We start from the raw sequence: 19,557 nt of genomic DNA on the forward strand, positions 1-19,557 counted from the left end.
TTTTTGGCTTCCCCCAATGCACTATTAATCTGATTATGAATTGCGTTCAAGCATCCAACTTGTCCATCTTGTGGAATGGTGCGAAATTGGAGGGTTTCCAGCTTAGGAAGGGGGCTTAGACAATGGGACCCTATGTCTCCCTATCTCTTCGTCATTTGCATTGAAAGACTAGCTACCTTCATTGAAGCCCAAGTCAGTTTTGAAAACTGGGAGGCTGTGGCTGTCTCTCGAGGCGGGCCGCGGTTATCACACCTTATGTTCGCTGATGACTTGCTCCTGTTTTGTAAGGCGACTAGGTCTCAAGTTCGGAATGTCAAGAGAACTATGTATCTTTTTTGCAAAGTTTCGTATATGAAGGTTAATCTTGAGAAGCCAAAATCTCTTTGCTCTAAGAATATATCTAATAGTCAAAGAGAGGTGCTGATGGGAGTTTCTCAGATTCGGTTGGCAAACGATTTGAGAAAATATTTGGGTGTTAACATTAGACACCCATGTTCTTCTAGAGTCTTTTTTATGAAAACTTTGTCCCATATTAAGTCCAGATTGGCAAATTGGAAAGGTAGGCTTCTTAACAGAGCTGGTAGACTATGTTTGATTAAATCTGTTACTTTTGCTTTACCTGTTTATCGTATGTAAGTCTCTCTTTTCCCTTCTTCTGTTTGCATAAAAGCTAATGCTATCATGAGGTCTTTCTTGTGAAAGACACAAGTTGATGAGTGGTGTCTTAACCTGGTCAAGTGAGAGACCGTTATTACTCTTTGTAAGTTTGGTGGCTTGGGTGTTAGAGATACGAAGTGTGTAAATCTGGCTTTAATGGGCAAGCTTCTGTGGCAATATCTTCATAGTTCGGGTCTTGAAGGCTAAATATGGGCCAGATATTCTTATGGAGAGTAGAAATTTTATTGGTGCCTCAAATATCTGGCATGACATCATGAAAACTAAGGTCAAGATGCAAGAGGAATTTTCTTGAAACACCGGTAGCCTTCCTTAATCCTTTTGGTTTGGAAAGTGGCACCCGAATGGTTGTCTTGTTGCTTTTGTTCCTTTTGTTTATATCACGGATACAACTTTGAGGGTGGAGCATGTTTAGTCCCACAATCATTACAATTAGAGAGTATTGTTCACTCCCATTGATAGACTTTAAAATCAGGTTGCCTTCTATTCGACCAAGTTTGTATGGTGATCTTGAACCTGGTGGGTTGTGGAGTAGTTCTAACTCCAAGGTTTATTCGGCTAGGCGCGGATATGATTGATTGCTAAGTCATAAGATTTCTTGGGATCTTACTATTAATTTACTCTGACTTTGGTGAATGTGCATTCCGAAAAAGATTAAGCTATTCCTGTGACTTGGGACTCAGAATGTCGTGTCAACCAGTCGATTCCATTACCACAGAGGCTTAGCTGTCTATGCGATCTGCCCTCCGTGCAACCTGGTGAAAGACGTCTTGCATTGTTTCAGAGATTGCATTAAAGCCTAAGCTGTTTGGTATACCTTGGGGATTGGATGAAACATAGATGACATTGGCAGAGATTTCCATAGTTAGGTCAAGCATAACCTTCATGCTAGCGAGTGCTTGTTCTCCGCGGCAATTTGGTGGATTTGGCGTGATTGCAACAACGATGTTTTCAAGGATGATGATACTTGGAGTACTTTCAAGGTAATTCTTCTAATTAAAAATGCAGGTAAGGATTTTGGTGCCATGTCTATTTTTGTGGGGAATACAAACCCGAATTCTCCTTTCTTTTTTTGGATTCCCTCCTAATTTGGTGATTAAGTTGAATTGTGATGCTAGTGTTTTGGTTTTTTGGCATGTGGCTGATTTTGAGTGCATTCTTAGGGATCACTTGGGTAATTGGATTAAGGGTTGTTCAGGTGTTTTTACTGAGATCAATGTTATTAGAAATGAGCTTTTTGCCATATTGTGTGGTCTCTGTTTGGTTTAGAATTGTGGATTAAAGAGGTCATTTGTGAGACGGATTGCATCGATACGTATCATGCTATTGTTCAAAGTTATACGGGTGTTCATCTTGATCTCACCGTCAAGATTCAAGAACTGTGTAACAGGTCCTAAACTGTGAATTTGGTTCTAATCCAATGGACTGCGAAGGCGACGGCGATTACATGGCAAAAACTGCCGTGCGTTGCAATATTTCTTATACGGAATGGTTGTTGCTCCAGCAGAATTTAGTTAAATTTTTAGCAGAAGATATATCCCTTTCCTCTTAGTTTTTTTCTATGTATTTCTTTTATCCTTAGTTTAAAAAAAATGTTATAAGATGACAATTACATATATTTTGTTGTTAGCTTTTTACGAGATTAAATTATTGGACGACTAGAAAAAAAAGTATTCACATTGTATTTTGAATCAATTTAAAAGACAAAATAGGTATAATTTATTATGATTTTGATTATATAAATTTGGTTTTATTTTTTGTTCTAATCCAATTTATTTCAAAGATTACAATTGTATTATATTAATTTTATTTTTAATGTTGCTAATAAATTTCCTCAAATATTAATGCCAGCTAATACATTATCATTAAAAAAAAATAGCAGTGTATATAGATGGGGATTCATGATGTAAGTCTTGCCATATTTACACGAATAACTAGTAATGTTTTATGGATTATGAAATCTATGTTGGACTTAAATATGTAACTACATAAATTAATTGTATAAAGTTCCATAAAATTTACAAGTTATCCTAAGTTTAATTGCGTTTAATTTTTTAAATAATAAATTTTTGAAAATATGATAATTTTTCAATGACAATATATATTATGATTTATTTCTACAAAATTATACTCTTTTTGTTCCTTTTAATTTGTCAGTCTTATTTTTTAAATGAATAATTTATTATTACTAAATTTCCAATTATAATTTTAATCAACAAATACATTATTTAAAATTACTATACTATTATCTTTTTCTTTTTTAAATTTCATCAAATCCTATATATAATGAACAAATTTGTACTGCATAATTATATTTGTACAAATAACTTTGGATTTTCTTCTATATTAATTTACTACGGTAATAATATAAGATCTTATAAATCAAATTGAATTGGTCTATTAATTAATTTACTAGTCTATTTAAATAAGTATTAAAATTATCACAATAGATTAATTTTTGACTTATCCAACTGGAAGATTCCGTAAGAAATGAGATCTTATAATTGAATTTCGTTCTTTTGACTCAAACTTATATGTATTCTGGTGCTGAAAGCAGCTAGCAGTGTTAGATAGGGGGCACACATAGGAGGCTGACATTCATTTCTTGGTGAGATTAATGATATTACATGACTCAATTAATAAATCAAATTAAAGTGGTGGTATAATAATTGATTCTTCCTATATAATAAAAAGTGTGACGATGTTGTGTGTCTACAATATCTAGATTGCACGACGGTTAGCTTAATTTTACAAGCAAAGCAGAGCAATGAAAGAGACAGCAGTAAATAAAATCTATCAATCCAAAATTACTAGAATTAAAATGGGTGAATACCCACCCGCCTCTGGTAGATTTTGTCGAAACATCACGAGATTTTCACTAAAAATCTGATTAATAGATAAAATTTCACTTCCCTCTCTTGCGAGATGCTAAAATGACACCTTCCTCCCCTCTATTTTATAAATGTACATTCTCCTTTCTTCTAACTTTTAAAAAACCTCCTCTTTAATCCATTTTAAATTTTTTATGTTAACTAATATTAACTTTGTCCATTTTTTAAGAAAAAATAAATTATTTTTTGAAAAAATACCCATTAACAAAAATTTTATTTTTATCATTAAATTTTGCTTACCAAAATATCTTTTAATAAATTATTTTTTTATTAATTAAATTATACTTTTACTAAAATATTTTTAAAAAAATTAATAATTAAATTATTTTTTTCTAAGATACCTACCCTTCAATAATTTTTTAATTATTAAATTATAATTTTACTAAAATTTTTGTTAATAATTATTTTTATATTTACTATTAATTTTTTTATATCAATATATATTATTTTAACATTAAATAAAAAAATTTTACCACTATTAATATGTATAACAATTAATATATATTGATATTGAAAAATAATCTTACTAAAAATTTTTATTTAATGTTAAAATAATATATATAAATATCAAAAAATTAATAGTAAAATATAAACAAATTGTTAACGAAAATTTTGGTAAAATTATAATTTAATAATTAAAAAATTATTGAAGAGTATTTTAGAAAAAAATAATATAATTATTAATTTTTTTAATTATTAAAGGATATTTTGGTAAGTAAAATTTAATAATAAAAAATAAAATTTTTGTTAATGGATATTTTTTTTAAAATAATTTTTTTTCTTAAAAAATAGATAAAGTTAACATTAGTTAACACAAAAAGTTTAAAATGGATTAAAGAGGAGATTTTTTAAAAGTTAGAAGGGAGAGAAATGTACATTTATAAAATAGAAAGGAGGGGAGTGGAATTTTCTCAAAATTTTAGTTTTTGATATTTAATTTTATAAAATTAGTTAATTTTTTCGTCAATGTTCCTCCTCCGAAATATATTTATATAATAAATTAATTATTAATATATTTTTTATTTAATTTGTATAAATAAAAATAATTTAAAAGTTATTAATATTTTTTAATTTTATACAATAAATTTAATTAATATATTTTAAAAAAGTAATATAAAAAAATTAAACAGTCTTTACAATTATTTTCAAAAGATAACGAGACTCTCAAAAAAAAAATTTATCAATTGTAATCAATTTTTAACTGATAAATTAACAGTTTAACATACTATGTAGATTTATTCTATTAATATAAAGAAAATATATTGACAGAAAAATTAATTAATCTTATAAAAATAAAATTAAAAAATTAAAAAAATATTTTTTTTGAAAGATCTTATTCTCTTTTGAGATAATTATGGGAGATCATTTAAAATTTTTTTCTCAATTAAAATTAACCATAAGCTTAGGAGCATACCGACATTTAAGAAGCAAAAGTAAATATTTATTTGTAACACATTGCACTATACATTGACTATGCTGTGGTCCCATCTCGGATCACAAACCACACATTCTCTTTTTTGAGTTTCTGAAAATAGTCTTTGCGTGAAAGTAAAGCATAGAAGGTAGTGGTGGTAAAAGAAAAAAGAAAGTTTTTGTGATTAACAAATTAGTTCATGTACGTCTCTCCAATCACCAATCAGATCGTTTTCCAACTTGGTCATCATTATATGCTTGTTTTTTTTATTATTATTATATTCCCTGGATCGAGATTTCATAGAATTTCGACGAATTTGTCTAATAAAACGAAGCACAAAGAGTTAACCCCGCAACCAGTTGATATAGAATTCGGTGGAAATTATCACATGCAATGACTCATATATAATGAATCTAATTTAGTTGTTTGTGCTTGGCATTATGTTGGATCATGGTGATGAATTGGAGGTTACAATAAACACTAAAAGCCAGCATGAGAGGCTATGTTGGTGGATTGGGAGGCATGTATGTGTGATGGTTCATGGCATCGTTCATTTGTCCCTTTGCTACAAAATGGAAGATTTTCAACATTGTTGTGCATGCATTATGATGATGATGATGAAAAATACCTACTTTCTTTGAGACTAGCTACTGCTATATTAATATGCATGGATGCACTCACTTTTGTGGTGCGTATTGATCCTCGGGATTTGACATAAGAAATTAAAGATAATGATACAATTATAAGCTGACTTTTTCTTCTTGTTTTAATCTTAAATTTATATGATGACATTTCATTCTTATTTGAGATAAATGTAATTTTATATATAGGCTAAGGCTACTTGTACATTTTCATTTTCTAGAATTATCTATGTTGTAGATTAGATCCACGTGAGGAGACACAACAAATCATATGATAGCTAGGAAGAAGAGCTGAAGAGCATTGATCTCTATGAGTACCGGACTAGTTACTTCAATTTCGGATACCTTTGTTGAGAACCACATTGGTTGCTTATGCATTAAGTGGTGCAAATTAAAAGAGATATATATGGTTATGGACCACCCCATTAAGAATGCTATTGGCCCTTGAAATGTCCGAATGCGTTCACTGTTAGTTCCTAATGGGACTGAACTTGTCTTTGTTTATCAATTTATACTCTCAATTTGAAGTTCAAAATTCAAACAATAGTATGCATTCAAAAACTATGATTGTATGATCAGTTGGTCACATTATACCTTTACAAACGTGCCAAGCAACCAGAAGCTTCTCTTTATCCTTTATATTTTTTTTGGGCTAGCAAAGTTAGTTGGGTGAGTGTGTGTGTATGTATGTATATATAGACACACACATACCTCCAACATATTTCTTTGGAAAAGTCTAGAGGCCAGAAAAGTCTAGGGGCCAGTAACTTTTGTATTTTTTGGTCAGCACTACTTTTGAATCTAAAGTGCAACATTTTTTTTTATTTGTATCAGGGTATCCATCAGGCCGGAAGTCCTATGATTAATTGGGTACTGCAGAGGCAAAGTAGGCGACCCTTCCAAGCAAGCAAGCTCCATTCGCATCCTCCGGTGAGTATAGAACCTGGGAGAGATGATTAAGGGACACAGACCCTCATCCATCTGTGCCAACTTGCGTAGGTAAAGTGCAACAATTTCTTGAGGTGGGAAATGATATAAAAACATATTGGCCCAACACTGGTCCATATTTGAACTACAGTGGGCCGAACCAATTTTAAAGGTCCAAACCAATTTAACATCTAAATAATAAATTTTCATCTTCAAATATTGGGGAAAACCAACCTTTTATTGATTTACTTCCTGCCACATTAAGGCTTATTATTGCTGTTGACTGTAGAGGAATTATCCTAGGACAGTAGCCCCGTTGTAGTACCAAGAAAACAATATATATATATATATATATATATATATACACGGAGAAAAATGTTAGGGGACCATCAGAAACCCAACAATGATTTATGCTTTGTATACCTATAAAATACAGTCACATATATTTTATATTTTCATTTTCATCTGTTCATTTTCTTTTCTTTCGTTCTGGTATCAGAGCTTTTTCACCTTCTATAATAACATATTCCATTGTTTTTCTACAAAAAGATTACATAGGTTTCGAATAATATAACTTGGGAGATATATGAACAAGTCAGAAATTGTCAAGTGTTGACAGCTTTCTGAAATGAAAAGTATAAATAGTTGGATATGGATCTATAAGAAAAATAAGAAAGGAGTATCTATATTGTACATCAGTATCAATATCTTGATTGTGTATCTAGTTACTGGTTTATTCTTAGAATGAAGTAATGCAGAAGACAAGTTGACAATAATGAGAAAACAAGAAAATAAGCAGAGTCCTCGTTTCCCATTCATGATTCAACATATTTGCTGCCACATGAGATTGCTAGACTAAAATTAAGCAAACCATTCTTTTTCTTTGACATGACTTGGATAAGAAGCAAATAAATGAAAGCACTACAAACTACAAAGTAGCACAAATTATGCTTAGTCGTTGAACAAAATTGTTTGATTTATGAGCTTCACTTGTGCTCTTCAGTCTTCAGTCTTCACCCTTACAGAAGAAGTATAGTACATAGTTCAGGTTACATGGTAAACTTAAGTCAGCATTCAAATAAACTTAATTTCCCTTGCTCTCTACAACTACAAATTATTAAACTACATTTCTAAAAGAAACACTCAAGAAGTATGCACAATAGGCTCACACACAGCTCTAACTTAAGAATGCCCTCAAAGTAGCAATTCAAATGTCTCAAAACATTTGACTCCTAAGAAGAACTATTTACACACCTAGAATTCTTGTTACAACATTAGATTGTCTGCTACTCCTGCTAATGGGCAAGTGAACATAAACCTCATGGACATCTTGTTTGCAGACTTCTCCGCTATCACGGTCTATGGCATAGCAGACATAAATTGAGTCGATTACAATGTCTAGTACATGCACAAAGAATCCCAGCACTATGATCAGCAGCAACCAAGCTAGCGCTGCTACTAGATATGAATCGGACCCAAGACTCGTTGTGGTCTTTAATATAACACATACCTGCTTATACAAAAAACAATTAGGACAAATGTAAATAAAAGAGATAGAAAACAATGAAAGCAGGAAAACAAACTAGTAATTGTTGGACCCCAACATATCATTTTTAAGATATTATAAGTCAAAGAGTTTCATAAGATGGTCACTAAGTTAAATTATCCTACATTGTTCATCTCATCCCCAAAAAACAAAAAGCAAAAAGGAACAACAAACTGCAAAAGCGAAAGACCATAATTTATGGCTGTCAATTGAACATGGACAATGTTAATGGAAGGATATGTTGTAAGTTGTTATCAACATCCACAGGCTACACGCATAAGAAAGCTCTTCAAGTATCTCATGCTTCAAGAGGATTGTTGAAATTTATGCCTAGTTATGCATATTAGCAAGCCTCTAATTGAAACAAGCATATAAAGAGAAATATCAACAAAACGTACCACAATTGTGTATATTGCCGACAGGACAAAGATAATTCCGGCCAGGATGCGAGATGAGATGGTCTCCACAAAAACAGCAGACAGAAGATTACGTCTTAGAAGTTCATATGTCATCCTTGCAGATGTGCAGTAAGCCTCACCGGTTATTGCGGCAAAGTTGATGGTAAACTTATTAAGAAAATCCACTGCTGCCAGGAAGGCATTCACACAGCATCGCAATATCAGGTTAAATATCCCCGGAGCATCCTCTTGTCTAGCACTATCAACCGCAGAACGAACCATTCGGACAACACACATAAGCAATCCTGACAAACATACGGTGCCCACAGAAGGACCAAAAGCATTTCTGCCAACCAAATTCTCATAGTCAATGTCTTTCTAACTGTAAAGCAGCCATCTAACTATGCCTTTCTAAACGTAAATCAACTATTCAGTTCAACTCAATTGAACGCATATTTTCCTTTTTCTCTTCCTGTATCCTAATCAAAGAGTATGCTGCTTTGGGAATCACAAAAAATTTGCAAGTAGTAGGACACATCAAAAGACAACAAATTATTTACATTTCGTAACCAATCCATTTAAACAACTGATATTAACCAGAATTTACAAACGACAACAGAATTAGCCAAAGATACTCAAACTAAGCATTTTAACATTGGATGCACAACTTGATGGGGAAACATTATTATATCCGAGGTCTTGCTATTTAGTACCAAAATAGGCAATAGCAATAACAACAGAAAGACAATACTGAGATATTGAAGCCACACTGTTCATCGAATTGATCATATGATTTCTTCAGTACCAAGAATAATTTTTGTTATATTATAATCAAAATGCTCAATTCTGGTTAATCAACTACTCTCATCAAAGATTCAGCACATACTACATATGCATTTTACAGGCAGGACAGGGGAATCAAGTTATCTGCTATTACCATGAAAGAATACTATGATCATTTACTTCTATCAATCACCACACAGCATCAATGATCATGCCAACTAAATAAACAAAAATGCGCCTAAAATCCTCAACTTATTAATCAAACATCACAAGCAGGTAAAGTAAGCAAGCAAATGCAAAGAAACATGACCACAGCAATGATGTTTGTTTTCACCTTATAGAATTTGTAATACTCTTTCTTGGAACTTGATCATCCTTTGAGAAATACCAGTGAGCAATAGTCCCACTGATCACATAAACCTGCGCCTCAACCATCGCCGTTGCGGACCACAGCATAGTGAGTATTGCCAGCGCAAAATAAGCCGGCACCCAACTATCCTGCTTCCAAACACATCCAATTTCATCACCTTCCAAACTTTTCGGCACAACTTTGCCGTTAAACGTGGCGAAAACCATGAACACCACCATGGGAACGTAGTAGAGCAAAAGGCCAATGGTCAAACAGGGTAGCACCCCGAACAAACCCAGGTTCCAAGAAAGCGCGTTTGATGCCACACCGATTATGCTGATTGTGAGCTCAACACGGTGCCAATTCGCAACGAGGATCCACACGATTACCCCAATCACGAGGAAGAGGAAGACGAGAACGAGAATGCGGTATACCATGGGGAAAACATCGCTGCAAGTGGGGCTGACAGTGCAGACAACGAACCAGTAAACGTTGAGGAAGATGGGGATGACGATGAAGAAGGGGAGAGTAGCGTAGACAAGGTGTTTGGTATAATGCTTGAGAAAAAGGAGGAGTAGCCAGCAAATGGGTATGCTGAGAATGAAGGTGATAACGAGGGTCCATGTCAAGTCCTCAACAAAATTGGAGGAATAGTATGTAGAATTGAGGGAGAGGAGGAAGTAGGTGGTGGAGGTGGAGGTGGAGGTGGTGCAGGTTTGGGTGGTTGGGTTGAAGGAGAAGGAAGAGAGGGAAGCAGGGTAGTCGGGGTTTCTGTGGAAGATGGAGAAGATGCCGAAGGCGAAAGTGGAAAGAGAGAAGAGGAGAAAGAGGATGAAGAAAGGAAGGTCCTTGAAGGAACGAGGGCCATGGTTGTATGATATGTGAATGAAGGATTCTTGTGAGTCAGGTGAGTGAGGTTCAAGAAGAGGGTGCGATGGGGAAGAGCTTGGGTCCTCGTTGTTGCTACCCATTGAACAAGATACTCTCAACAATTCAATTCACAAGACAACTGACTCACTCAGCTGTGTTTTCCCATGTTTTTGTTTGTGTTTCAATCCCAAATTCCCAACACACAAATCTAAAACATGTCTGGAGGTCTCAAGATTTGTACATGTGTTGAGGTAGATTTACTTTTTGTGGAAAATTTTCCATATTTTTATTGAATTTTATAGAATAGTTGAATTTAAAGGCTTGAAGCTTGATTGTTCTGCCCTTTTTGTTTTCTCCATTTTTGTTCTGCCCTTTCAGGATATTCTCTTATTCGCCTAATATTATTATATTGATTTAAGATTATAGCAAGGTTTGGTTAAGAACTGCAAAATCCATGTGCTATGAAAACTCAAGCTAATCTGGCTTTGCACTTTATGCCTCAGCCTCACGTTGTTTCAGTCTGGATATATCCAAACCGACAACTATTAAGAAATTAGGATAAGATTTGATATTATTTATTGCCACAATAAACCACCACTTTGTTTTCATTATTAGAGCAACTTCTCTTCGATTTGATTCTCTCCAGACTTCTCAACATATGTAATCATTCATCACCTTCTTTCATCTCTTCAATACAGGAATTGTCATTTTTTCTTTTAAAATGTACTGTTCATCATAGGATTTAGTTGAATGAGCTATGGATCAAGTTGGTAAAATGTAAATTATTAAAAAATAAATTGAAATCAATTTTTTCATTATTAATTTAAAAATATCATTGGCGTTTTGTTACAACAGTTTTGACTTTTGACTCCCTTTTTCTGAGAATTCTAGATCAGACAATGTAAGAAAGACTACCGAACAAAATAGCTTTGAGACAACAAAATAATGACAATATATTTGTGCATAGAACAAGTAAATATTTCTGTTAATTTCTTTCCTTTCTCTACAGCCAACCCTAACAGCTTTGTTTATATAAGGTGTTAAATACAAATACACAAAATGACTTTTGGGAAAAATACAATACACAGAAAAGGACTTGAAACAGACTATAAATATCAAACAAGCTACTAAAATTGTCATGCTAAAAATTGAACTAAAATTTTATCAGAACTAATTTCTTAAAAGCTTTGGCTCGGATACTAGAGTTTAACCTTACTCATCCCATTAGTTTGAGGTGTGCAATGTATGATAAAAAAAAATATGCTTATGTTGTTGTCACTGATTTGGAAGTTGAAATTTCCTCATCCCACTGGCTCTTGGGTATCTCTCCACAATCTGCAATCACCACCTTCTTTCTGGGTTTTCCGCTATACGTTCCAGCTCCCCCTTCGATCGCAAACACATTATCCATGCCTTGAATAACCTTTCCAAAGACAACATGCTCACCATCCAACCTGCAAAGTTCGCATGTAAATCGCCATATCTAGTTGTGATGGCACAATGAACATGTATTTGACCTTTCAAAGAACAAATTTGAACTCGGTATTCCTCTACATGCAAGATTGTCATACAACATGAAATTGTGTATCAAGCATCATCAAGATATAACTTACCAATAGGCCTTCACTGTGGTAATAAAAAACTGGGAGCCATTTGAATCAGGTCCTGAATTTGCCATAGCAACAACACCTGCAACAATTGAATAAATAAATTTTAATGGAAAGGAACATATAGACTAAAGAAACAAAGAAACATCACGGCTGTTTCAGGAAGATTGGTAAAGTGAAATACTAGCATCCAAGTAAATAATGTTACACACCAGCATGAGAGTTTTTTATCTTGAAATTCTCATCAGGAAAGGTGCCACCATAAATAGATTCAGATCCTTTGCCATCACGATGAACAATGTCTCCACCCTGAATCACAAAACCAGATATTATCCGATGAAGTGGTGTTCCTTTGTAGTGAAGTTTTACGCCACTAGAACTCTTGCCCTTCTCCCCTACACAGTTGGGAACCATCCACATCAGTAAATACACGTAATTGGGGCTAATTAATAAGCAACGAAAGAAGATATTATAAATACCTGTGCACAAAGCTCTGAAATTTTCTGCAAGCAGGAAATTTTCAACCATTAAAAAAATTAGAATAGAATTATGAAGAGTATAAAAATGACTATGTATAAAGCATACAAATCCAACTAAGGTAGCTTCAACAGGAAGATTTAATTTTGAATTAAAACTAAGTTTAGATACCCTGAATATGGATGATCCCATTAAGGAGGCTCACCCTCGACTTCCATTTTGCAGATTAATCACTAATAATTCAAATAGAAGATCAACAACTTACCAACAGTTTTTGGTACAACATGGCCATATAATCCAATCACGATCCTACCTACAGAAGTAGTTTTGTAATTGTTAGTAGTAAACAATGAAGGGCATATATATACTAGCTGAAAATAACTTGTTATTTCTGTCTTTCTACACTAACAAAATTATGAAGCAAGTCAAATAGGTTCGAATAAAAGCAATTAGTGAAAATTCTAAAAGATTTCTTAACTACCTAAGCGCTGTTTATCAATATCAATATCCAAAAAAACCCTGTGTGTAATATCAGGCTCCTCTTCTAATATCATCACCTCGTCCTACATCAGAAAAGGCATAAGTTTATCACTGAATGAACCAATAAACAAGTGACGAACCAATAAACAATACAGATGAAAATAAAATAAAACAAAATATAGCCTTTTCCGAGTCAGGTACTTGGACTAAAAGTTCCATCATAAACTATGTCTAAAGACAATAGAGATGAAAACATATGTGGAAAAAAACTTACAAATAGATCTACTCATCAATTTTCAATCATATAATGCAGAATAGTTTGTGCAAAAACTTAAAAGAGTTACACATAATGCTCTTAAAACAATTGAACACATAATATAGTGGGGGAAAAACCTAATTTGTCTTTTCAACGGTGTACAACTAGAAAGGATTTAGAGTATATAAATACTGAACACCTTATTCTAAGATCTAGCATCTACAAACACTGGAAACAGGGAATGCCCACAATAAGCTGGGGAAAAAGATTTCAATGGTATATGTAATATAACAATGACATGTTGACTTCGACCAAAAACTTAGACTCAAAACATGAATAAAAGGTTACAGAAAACTCTAGCTGAAATGATTTCCCTGAGGCTAAAATTTTTTCCATATCATCTTGTCTTCACATTATATCACTGTCTTGCTATTTTATGTACATCAAGTAGTCCACACACCCTCCAGACATAGTAACATTATCTTCATCACTTTCACCATATTTCTACTAAATGCATAGCCTCCTATAAGCACCAAATGATACCTCAATCTGGATCCCAAAGATATACCATCACAAAGTAAGAAAGGGATCACAAAGCTAATACATTATGGTCTCTACCCTCCTTTTGAAGATATCATTATCCTCTTTTCTCTCTTAAACTGAGTCAAAAAGATTAGTTGTGCAGAGCTAACCTATCCCTTATTGAACTGCCCAACCTATCTAGATTCATAATTCAAGAAATAAAATACATGCACCCCTCCCAAACACAACTCAACAATAAAGAAAAGGGAAGACATTGCAGGGTCATTCTAATACAACACAAAATCTAGCTATAGGAAGAGTTCATCCATGATGGAATTAGGAAGCACATTGATCAAGACAATGTAAGCAAGAACAAAAGAAACAGAATACCCAAATCATGTTCCATTCTATCAGGGAGTTAAGACGAGATTCAAAACCAACCCCATCAAAATGATAGCAACATAAACAATCACAAAGCAAACAACTTGCGGCAAAACCGGTCCACTACCCAAATCAGATCCACAATGCAAGTATGGCATAAAGTAAAAAAAGGGGGTTAAAGGGCATACTTGTTTAGAGCCATAGAGCGCGAAAATGATGAAGATTGAAAGAACAAGGTATAAAAGGACGAATCGCGGCTGAACGAGGAAAGAGATTACTCTGCCCATTGCTTCCTTCGATGCCCCTCTTCGCTCAGACACATCCAATTAAAGAAAAATTGAAACTTTGCGACCGTCCATGGCATATAGCTTAATGATGCTATATCCGTATCGCTGAATCCCCAAAAATTGGGGCAATTTTTCTGTGCAAAATTGCTGAAGCCGAAGGTTCAAGGTGGTTCAAGGGGGTTCAAGTTTCCAGAAGAGAGGGCAGAGGGGAACGCAACCTATATATCAAGATTCATTTTTTAATTTTAATTGGTACTTATTAACAAAACAAATATTAATTCATTATTTTATTATAATTGATATGAATAATTGTATTCAAAATAATATTTTACTAAGCAGATTAACTGTGTTTTTTAAAGAAAGTAAATGGACTATAACTATTTAAATAACAAAATATGTCATTTTATTTATTACATCGAATAATAAATTATTTTTATGAAAAATTTATGTATTTCTTACTCTATCTAGATTGCATTAGTATTTGTCAAATATATACTTTACTATTAAAATGATTGTTATAAAAAGTAGAACTCAAATCATTTAGGTTATACTCTTCCTTTGTTTCCATTAAATACATTAACTTTTTAATAAATTTAATAAATTAAAAAATTATTTTTTAAATAAAAGTAAAAATTAAAGGATACTTTTTAGTTTTTAAATTTTGAGCTATAATTAATTTTGTATTTTTTTTTGTGATTTAAATAAATTAAACAAAAGAAAAAAAATAAAAAAGACAAAGAAACTGCTTAAGTAGAGGGACAGCTCCGTTTAAAAGTTAAAACTACTCTTAATAAACTCCTCCTAAGAAGAAGGAAGTTAACATGATGAAGTTGTAACCTTATTGCCATTTTTACCATGATATGTGCCACCGTGTTTTCATTTCTCATAATCAAACGAAAGTCAACACGCCAATTCCAATGCATAATATCCTTTATTTTGAGCACCAATTAATCAATAAACCCAAAACTATCTTGGCGATTAGTAATAAGATTAAACGCTTCCATACAATCTGTCTCACAAATAGCATCTCGTTAACCCAGATCCTAGACTAAGAGATATTCTCTCCAAAGAGCAAATAATTCCCCTTGAAGAATACTATTACTCCCAATCATTTCTAAACACCCCATTTGCTAACTTCCATTACAATCTCTAATCGCAAGTAAAACCAATGAACTAGGATAACTAGCATCACAATTAATCTTGAAAGTATTAATGGATGTAAAATTCCAAAAAACATTTAGAATAGAGGGAAGGGACATACGTTGTAATTCAAAAATATTTCTAAGCTCTGTTTTTGACATTAATACCAGATAAATCACTTTTTCTGGATGTCTGATGAGGATTAAATATGTCATTATTCCGTACTCGCCATATCCACCAAAGTCCTGAAAAAAACCTGAACGGATGCTCTGTGCTATGATACAAGAACCAATTCTTCAAATCCAAATGATGACAAGAAATATTCAACCTATGCTATACAAACTGAGCTTTTGAACAATCTCGAATACAATGTAAAACTGATTCCTGCCTAGAAAGACATATTGGGCACCTATCCGATGAGGACATCCCTCTTCTGTAGCGAAAACTTGTAGTAGGAAGAGCCTCCTTAAGACACAGCAAAATCAAAAACTTGTGCTTTTCCGAAATAAGCTGGCGCCAAAGCCAAAACTAATTCTCCTGCTCCTCCCAACCAAACAGTTGCTTACTCAACTACAAATAACCATTGCATGATCATAGGCTTTAACAGTAAACCCAAACCAATACTAACACACTTTCGGACCTGCTTGCAAATCTGGATGGTAAGAAAGAATATTACCTTCCAGATTTTGAGATAAAGGAGAATAAAGAGTATCCAAATGCCACCTACCAACCGACCAGATATCCTGTATCCAAAGATTTGAATAAGAAATGTGAACATAATCAATCTCATTAGATAACTGCCCTTCTCTTCTCAAGCTAAAAAACTAAAAATTCTGGTTCAAATTCCTAATACACCAAGCAAACCCATCATTCAACACTTCTCAAGCCTTGCAAATACTCATCCAAATAGGAAAGCCCTTATTCTTAGGACAACCAAAACAGTCATATACAGATTATCGGTATTTGACATCCAACAATTGAATCTATAACTTGTTTGACTGCTGAAAAAAAGTCAAAACTAGCTTTTCAAGAAGAGCAATATTCACACAATAAGGATCTCTAATCTCCAAACCTCTATGTTTTTTTGGAGTAACTAGTACTTTCCAACTAACAAAATTTAATCTTCTTTCGTCAACTTGTCCTTTCTAAAAAAAAATCTCATCATAGACTCCAATTTACTAATGATTCATTTGAGAAAAATAGAGATCTGTATCTGGTACGTGGGAATAGCAGTTGCAACGGAATTAACCAAATAGAGTCTACCAGCCCGATTAAGTAAATTTCCTTTCCAACTTGTTAATCTACCCCGAATCTTATCTAGGACACCATTGAAAGCTGAACGGGTCACCCTAAAATGGCTAAGGGTAATCCCACGATATTTGCCCAAGTCTTGGACAAATATGATAGAGGACACTCCAGTGAAAACCTCTTTCATTGTTGCAGAGACATTTTTGGAGTAAAGCGCTTTAGACTTCTCCACATTAATTTTCATCCCAAATGCTTTGCAAAAAATCTCTAAAACCAACATCACACTTTGCACTTGTCTCTTTGTAGCTTTACAGAATAAAAGCAAGTCATCCACAAAACATTAAGTGGGATATTCTTGATCCCCTCTAGAAACAGCAACTGGCTCCCACAAGCCCAAATCAATTTGATGACTAATAAAACATGACAATCTCTCCATACACAACACAAAAAGATAAGGTGACATATGGTCTCCTTGTCTAAGACCCCGGTTAGGAGTAAAGCCATTAAGATGATTTCCATTCCAAATAATAGATAAGAAGGAAGCAGTGACACAATTCATAATTAAATTAATTGTAGGACTGAAAAAAACCAAAGCTCTTAAGGGAATGGGCTAAAAAACTCCAATCAACTCTTTCATAAATTTTCTCCAGATCAATCTTAAAGGCCAGTGTGCCTTTCTTTGATTTAGTCTTCTTCATAAAGTAGAGGACCTCTTGAGCAATAATGATATTGTCAAGAGTCTCTCGTCCCGGAATAAATCCTCTTTGAAGTGGGCCAACAATCTCTGTAAGATGAAGATGGAGCCTACTAACAAGAACCTTCGTGATGATCTTGTAAACTACATTACAGAGACTAATTGACCTAAAATTTTTCATCGATATTGGCAATTCAACTTTTGGAATAAGAACCAGCAAAGTCTCCATAATTCTCGCATCAAGAGCAACATCGGAAAAAGCCTCTTAACTATCTTTCAAACATCAAGACCAATGATCTTCCAATATTTTTCGAAGAAGAAAGCTTGAAATCCATCAGGATCCGAAATTTTAAAAGAATTCATGTGAAAAAACAATTGTTCTGACTTTCTCCATAGTAACTGGTGTCGTAAGATCATTACAAGCTTCCTTCATTCAAAAAAAAAAAAGATGCATATCACTAAAACAATCCAAATCAACATCATTCAAATAATAAAATAGGCTTTTCTATAGTTAACTTTGTATTATTACCTATACTTTTATATCTATATTTATACTTCCTATAATAAGAATTGCCTTATTCATAATTTTTTTTTTAACTTTTTGTTTTCTATTGTTTTCTTTCTTTCTTTTTTAATCAATTTTTGTTATTCATTTTGTGCTCTTATATTTTTATTTTCAAGAGAAAACTATATAATATCATGAATATATAACTTTACGGCATTATTGGTATGGTGCAGAAACAAAATTTTTTCTACATATATAGACATAAGATATCAAATTAATTTTAGAAAAATTTTAAAATATAATTATAAATATTAAATAAAAAATAATATATTAAAAATATGTTATTATCAAATTTTAAAATACTTTTAAAAAATTTATAATTTTATATGACCTAATAATATTTTTAATAAATATTGTTATCCAAAGTATTTTTAGATCAGATCGTATGTAAAATGATTTGAACATGTGCCAAACAATATAATAAATTAATAATTTATTTTTGATATTTTTATGAGATGAACATAACTAATATCAGATTTACAAAAGTATAATTTGGTGTAAGATATGTAAATATAGTTTATATAAATTTATTATTCTCTATGAAATAAAGTGAAGATATTTCATTTATGAATCAATAAAATTTAACGAATAACTCGATATAGTCACTTTTTATAGATGTTTCTAACAAGTTTCCTAAAGACACTAGTAGTTAGGATACTATAAAAATAATTTTCTTATAAAAATACAAAGTGATTGTTAATTTTCAAAATATAGTATGTATCCTAAATGTTGGGAAAAAATTCCTCATTTATTCCATTAATTAATGTTCTTATTTCTTAGAATATTCCTTTAACCAAATTCTTTTCTTAAAGATTAAACACTTCATTATTTAATATAATCCAAATTAATTTGAAAATACAATATACATCATTTATTTCACTCTATGTGTGTTAGTGTGTAGATGAATTAATATGGTTCGTTTGACCTATTTTGTTGTCCGATTTCAATTGTTTGACCTGCGTTGTGTCACACCTAGTTCATTCAGCCTCTCTGTTCTATGCTGTAATTTTTTTTACCGACAGTCATCTATATTGATGCCGTCATATTTTTTTGGAATGTAATCAATCTCATTTTTCACTTAATGTAGATGAATTTACACTATGAGTAGATACTCTTAAGGCTCAGGATTCGGTGGTCCAGAAATCTTTGGACCACTTAGTGGTCCAAGTAAAAAAACATGTTTTTTAAGATTTTTTAACAACTGTTACATAGTCTTTTAACTAATTTTAATTATAAATTGACCCTATATATTTTATATAATTATAAAAACGATTTTTTATTTTATAAATAATTAATTTATCATAAATTTATCATGTTCATTAACAATCAAATACAAAAACAACAACAATTAGATCATCCATGGATCCCAATCGTGTTTCGCTGAAATCCAATCGATTGGACTATCA

The 19,557-nt window shown here is 32.5% G+C and overlaps 2 protein-coding genes across 2 annotated transcripts; both read right to left on the minus strand.

Annotated features, from left to right (window-relative positions):
• Positions 1-7,499: 7,499 nt before the first annotated feature.
• On the minus strand, positions 7,500-10,976 carry LOC112737026 (uncharacterized). Its single transcript, XM_025786731.3, has 3 exons — positions 9,610-10,976; positions 8,493-8,838; positions 7,500-8,058 (listed from the first exon to the last, which is right to left on the minus strand). The coding sequence occupies exons 1-3, from the start codon at positions 10,593-10,595 to the stop codon at positions 7,795-7,797; spliced, it is 1,596 nt and encodes a 531-aa protein (XP_025642516.1). The 5' UTR covers positions 10,596-10,976; the 3' UTR covers positions 7,500-7,794.
• Positions 10,977-11,422: 446 nt separating this feature from the next.
• LOC112737027 (peptidyl-prolyl cis-trans isomerase CYP21-1) lies at positions 11,423-14,757 on the minus strand. The gene is made up of 7 exons (XM_025786732.3): positions 14,406-14,757; positions 13,060-13,141; positions 12,844-12,891; positions 12,581-12,604; positions 12,314-12,496; positions 12,108-12,183; positions 11,423-11,948 (listed from the first exon to the last, which is right to left on the minus strand). The coding sequence occupies exons 1-7, from the start codon at positions 14,502-14,504 to the stop codon at positions 11,759-11,761; spliced, it is 702 nt and encodes a 233-aa protein (XP_025642517.1). The 5' UTR covers positions 14,505-14,757; the 3' UTR covers positions 11,423-11,758.
• Positions 14,758-19,557: the final 4,800 nt, after the last annotated feature.

The sequence above is a fragment of the Arachis hypogaea genome, chromosome 13 (genome assembly GCF_003086295.3).
Source record: "Arachis hypogaea cultivar Tifrunner chromosome 13, arahy.Tifrunner.gnm2.J5K5, whole genome shotgun sequence".
NCBI lineage: Eukaryota > Viridiplantae > Streptophyta > Magnoliopsida > Fabales > Fabaceae > Arachis > Arachis hypogaea.

Bases quoted from the DNA above. Each gene is read 5' to 3' on its own strand.
- LOC112737026 (XM_025786731.3), bottom strand. From the start codon at position 10,595: ATGGGTAGCAACAACGAGGACCCAAGCTCTTCCCCATCGCACCCTCTT. The intron at 8,839-9,609 runs GTGAAAACAAAC...TTTGGTTGGCAG, and splicing joins AGTATTACAAATTCTATAAG to AAATGCTTTTGGTCCTTCTG. The intron at 8,059-8,492 runs GTACGTTTTGTT...TTGTATAAGCAG, and splicing joins CGGCAATATACACAATTGTG to GTATGTGTTATATTAAAGAC.
- LOC112737027 (XM_025786732.3), bottom strand. From the start codon at position 14,504: ATGGGCAGAGTAATCTCTTTCCTCGTTCAGCCGCGATTCGTCCTTTTA. The intron at 12,605-12,843 runs GTAAGTTGTTGA...TCCTGCTTGCAG, and splicing joins TGTTGTACCAAAAACTGTTG to AAAATTTCAGAGCTTTGTGC. The intron at 12,497-12,580 runs GTATTTATAATA...CCAACTGTGTAG, and splicing joins TTTCAGAGCTTTGTGCACAG to GGGAGAAGGGCAAGAGTTCT.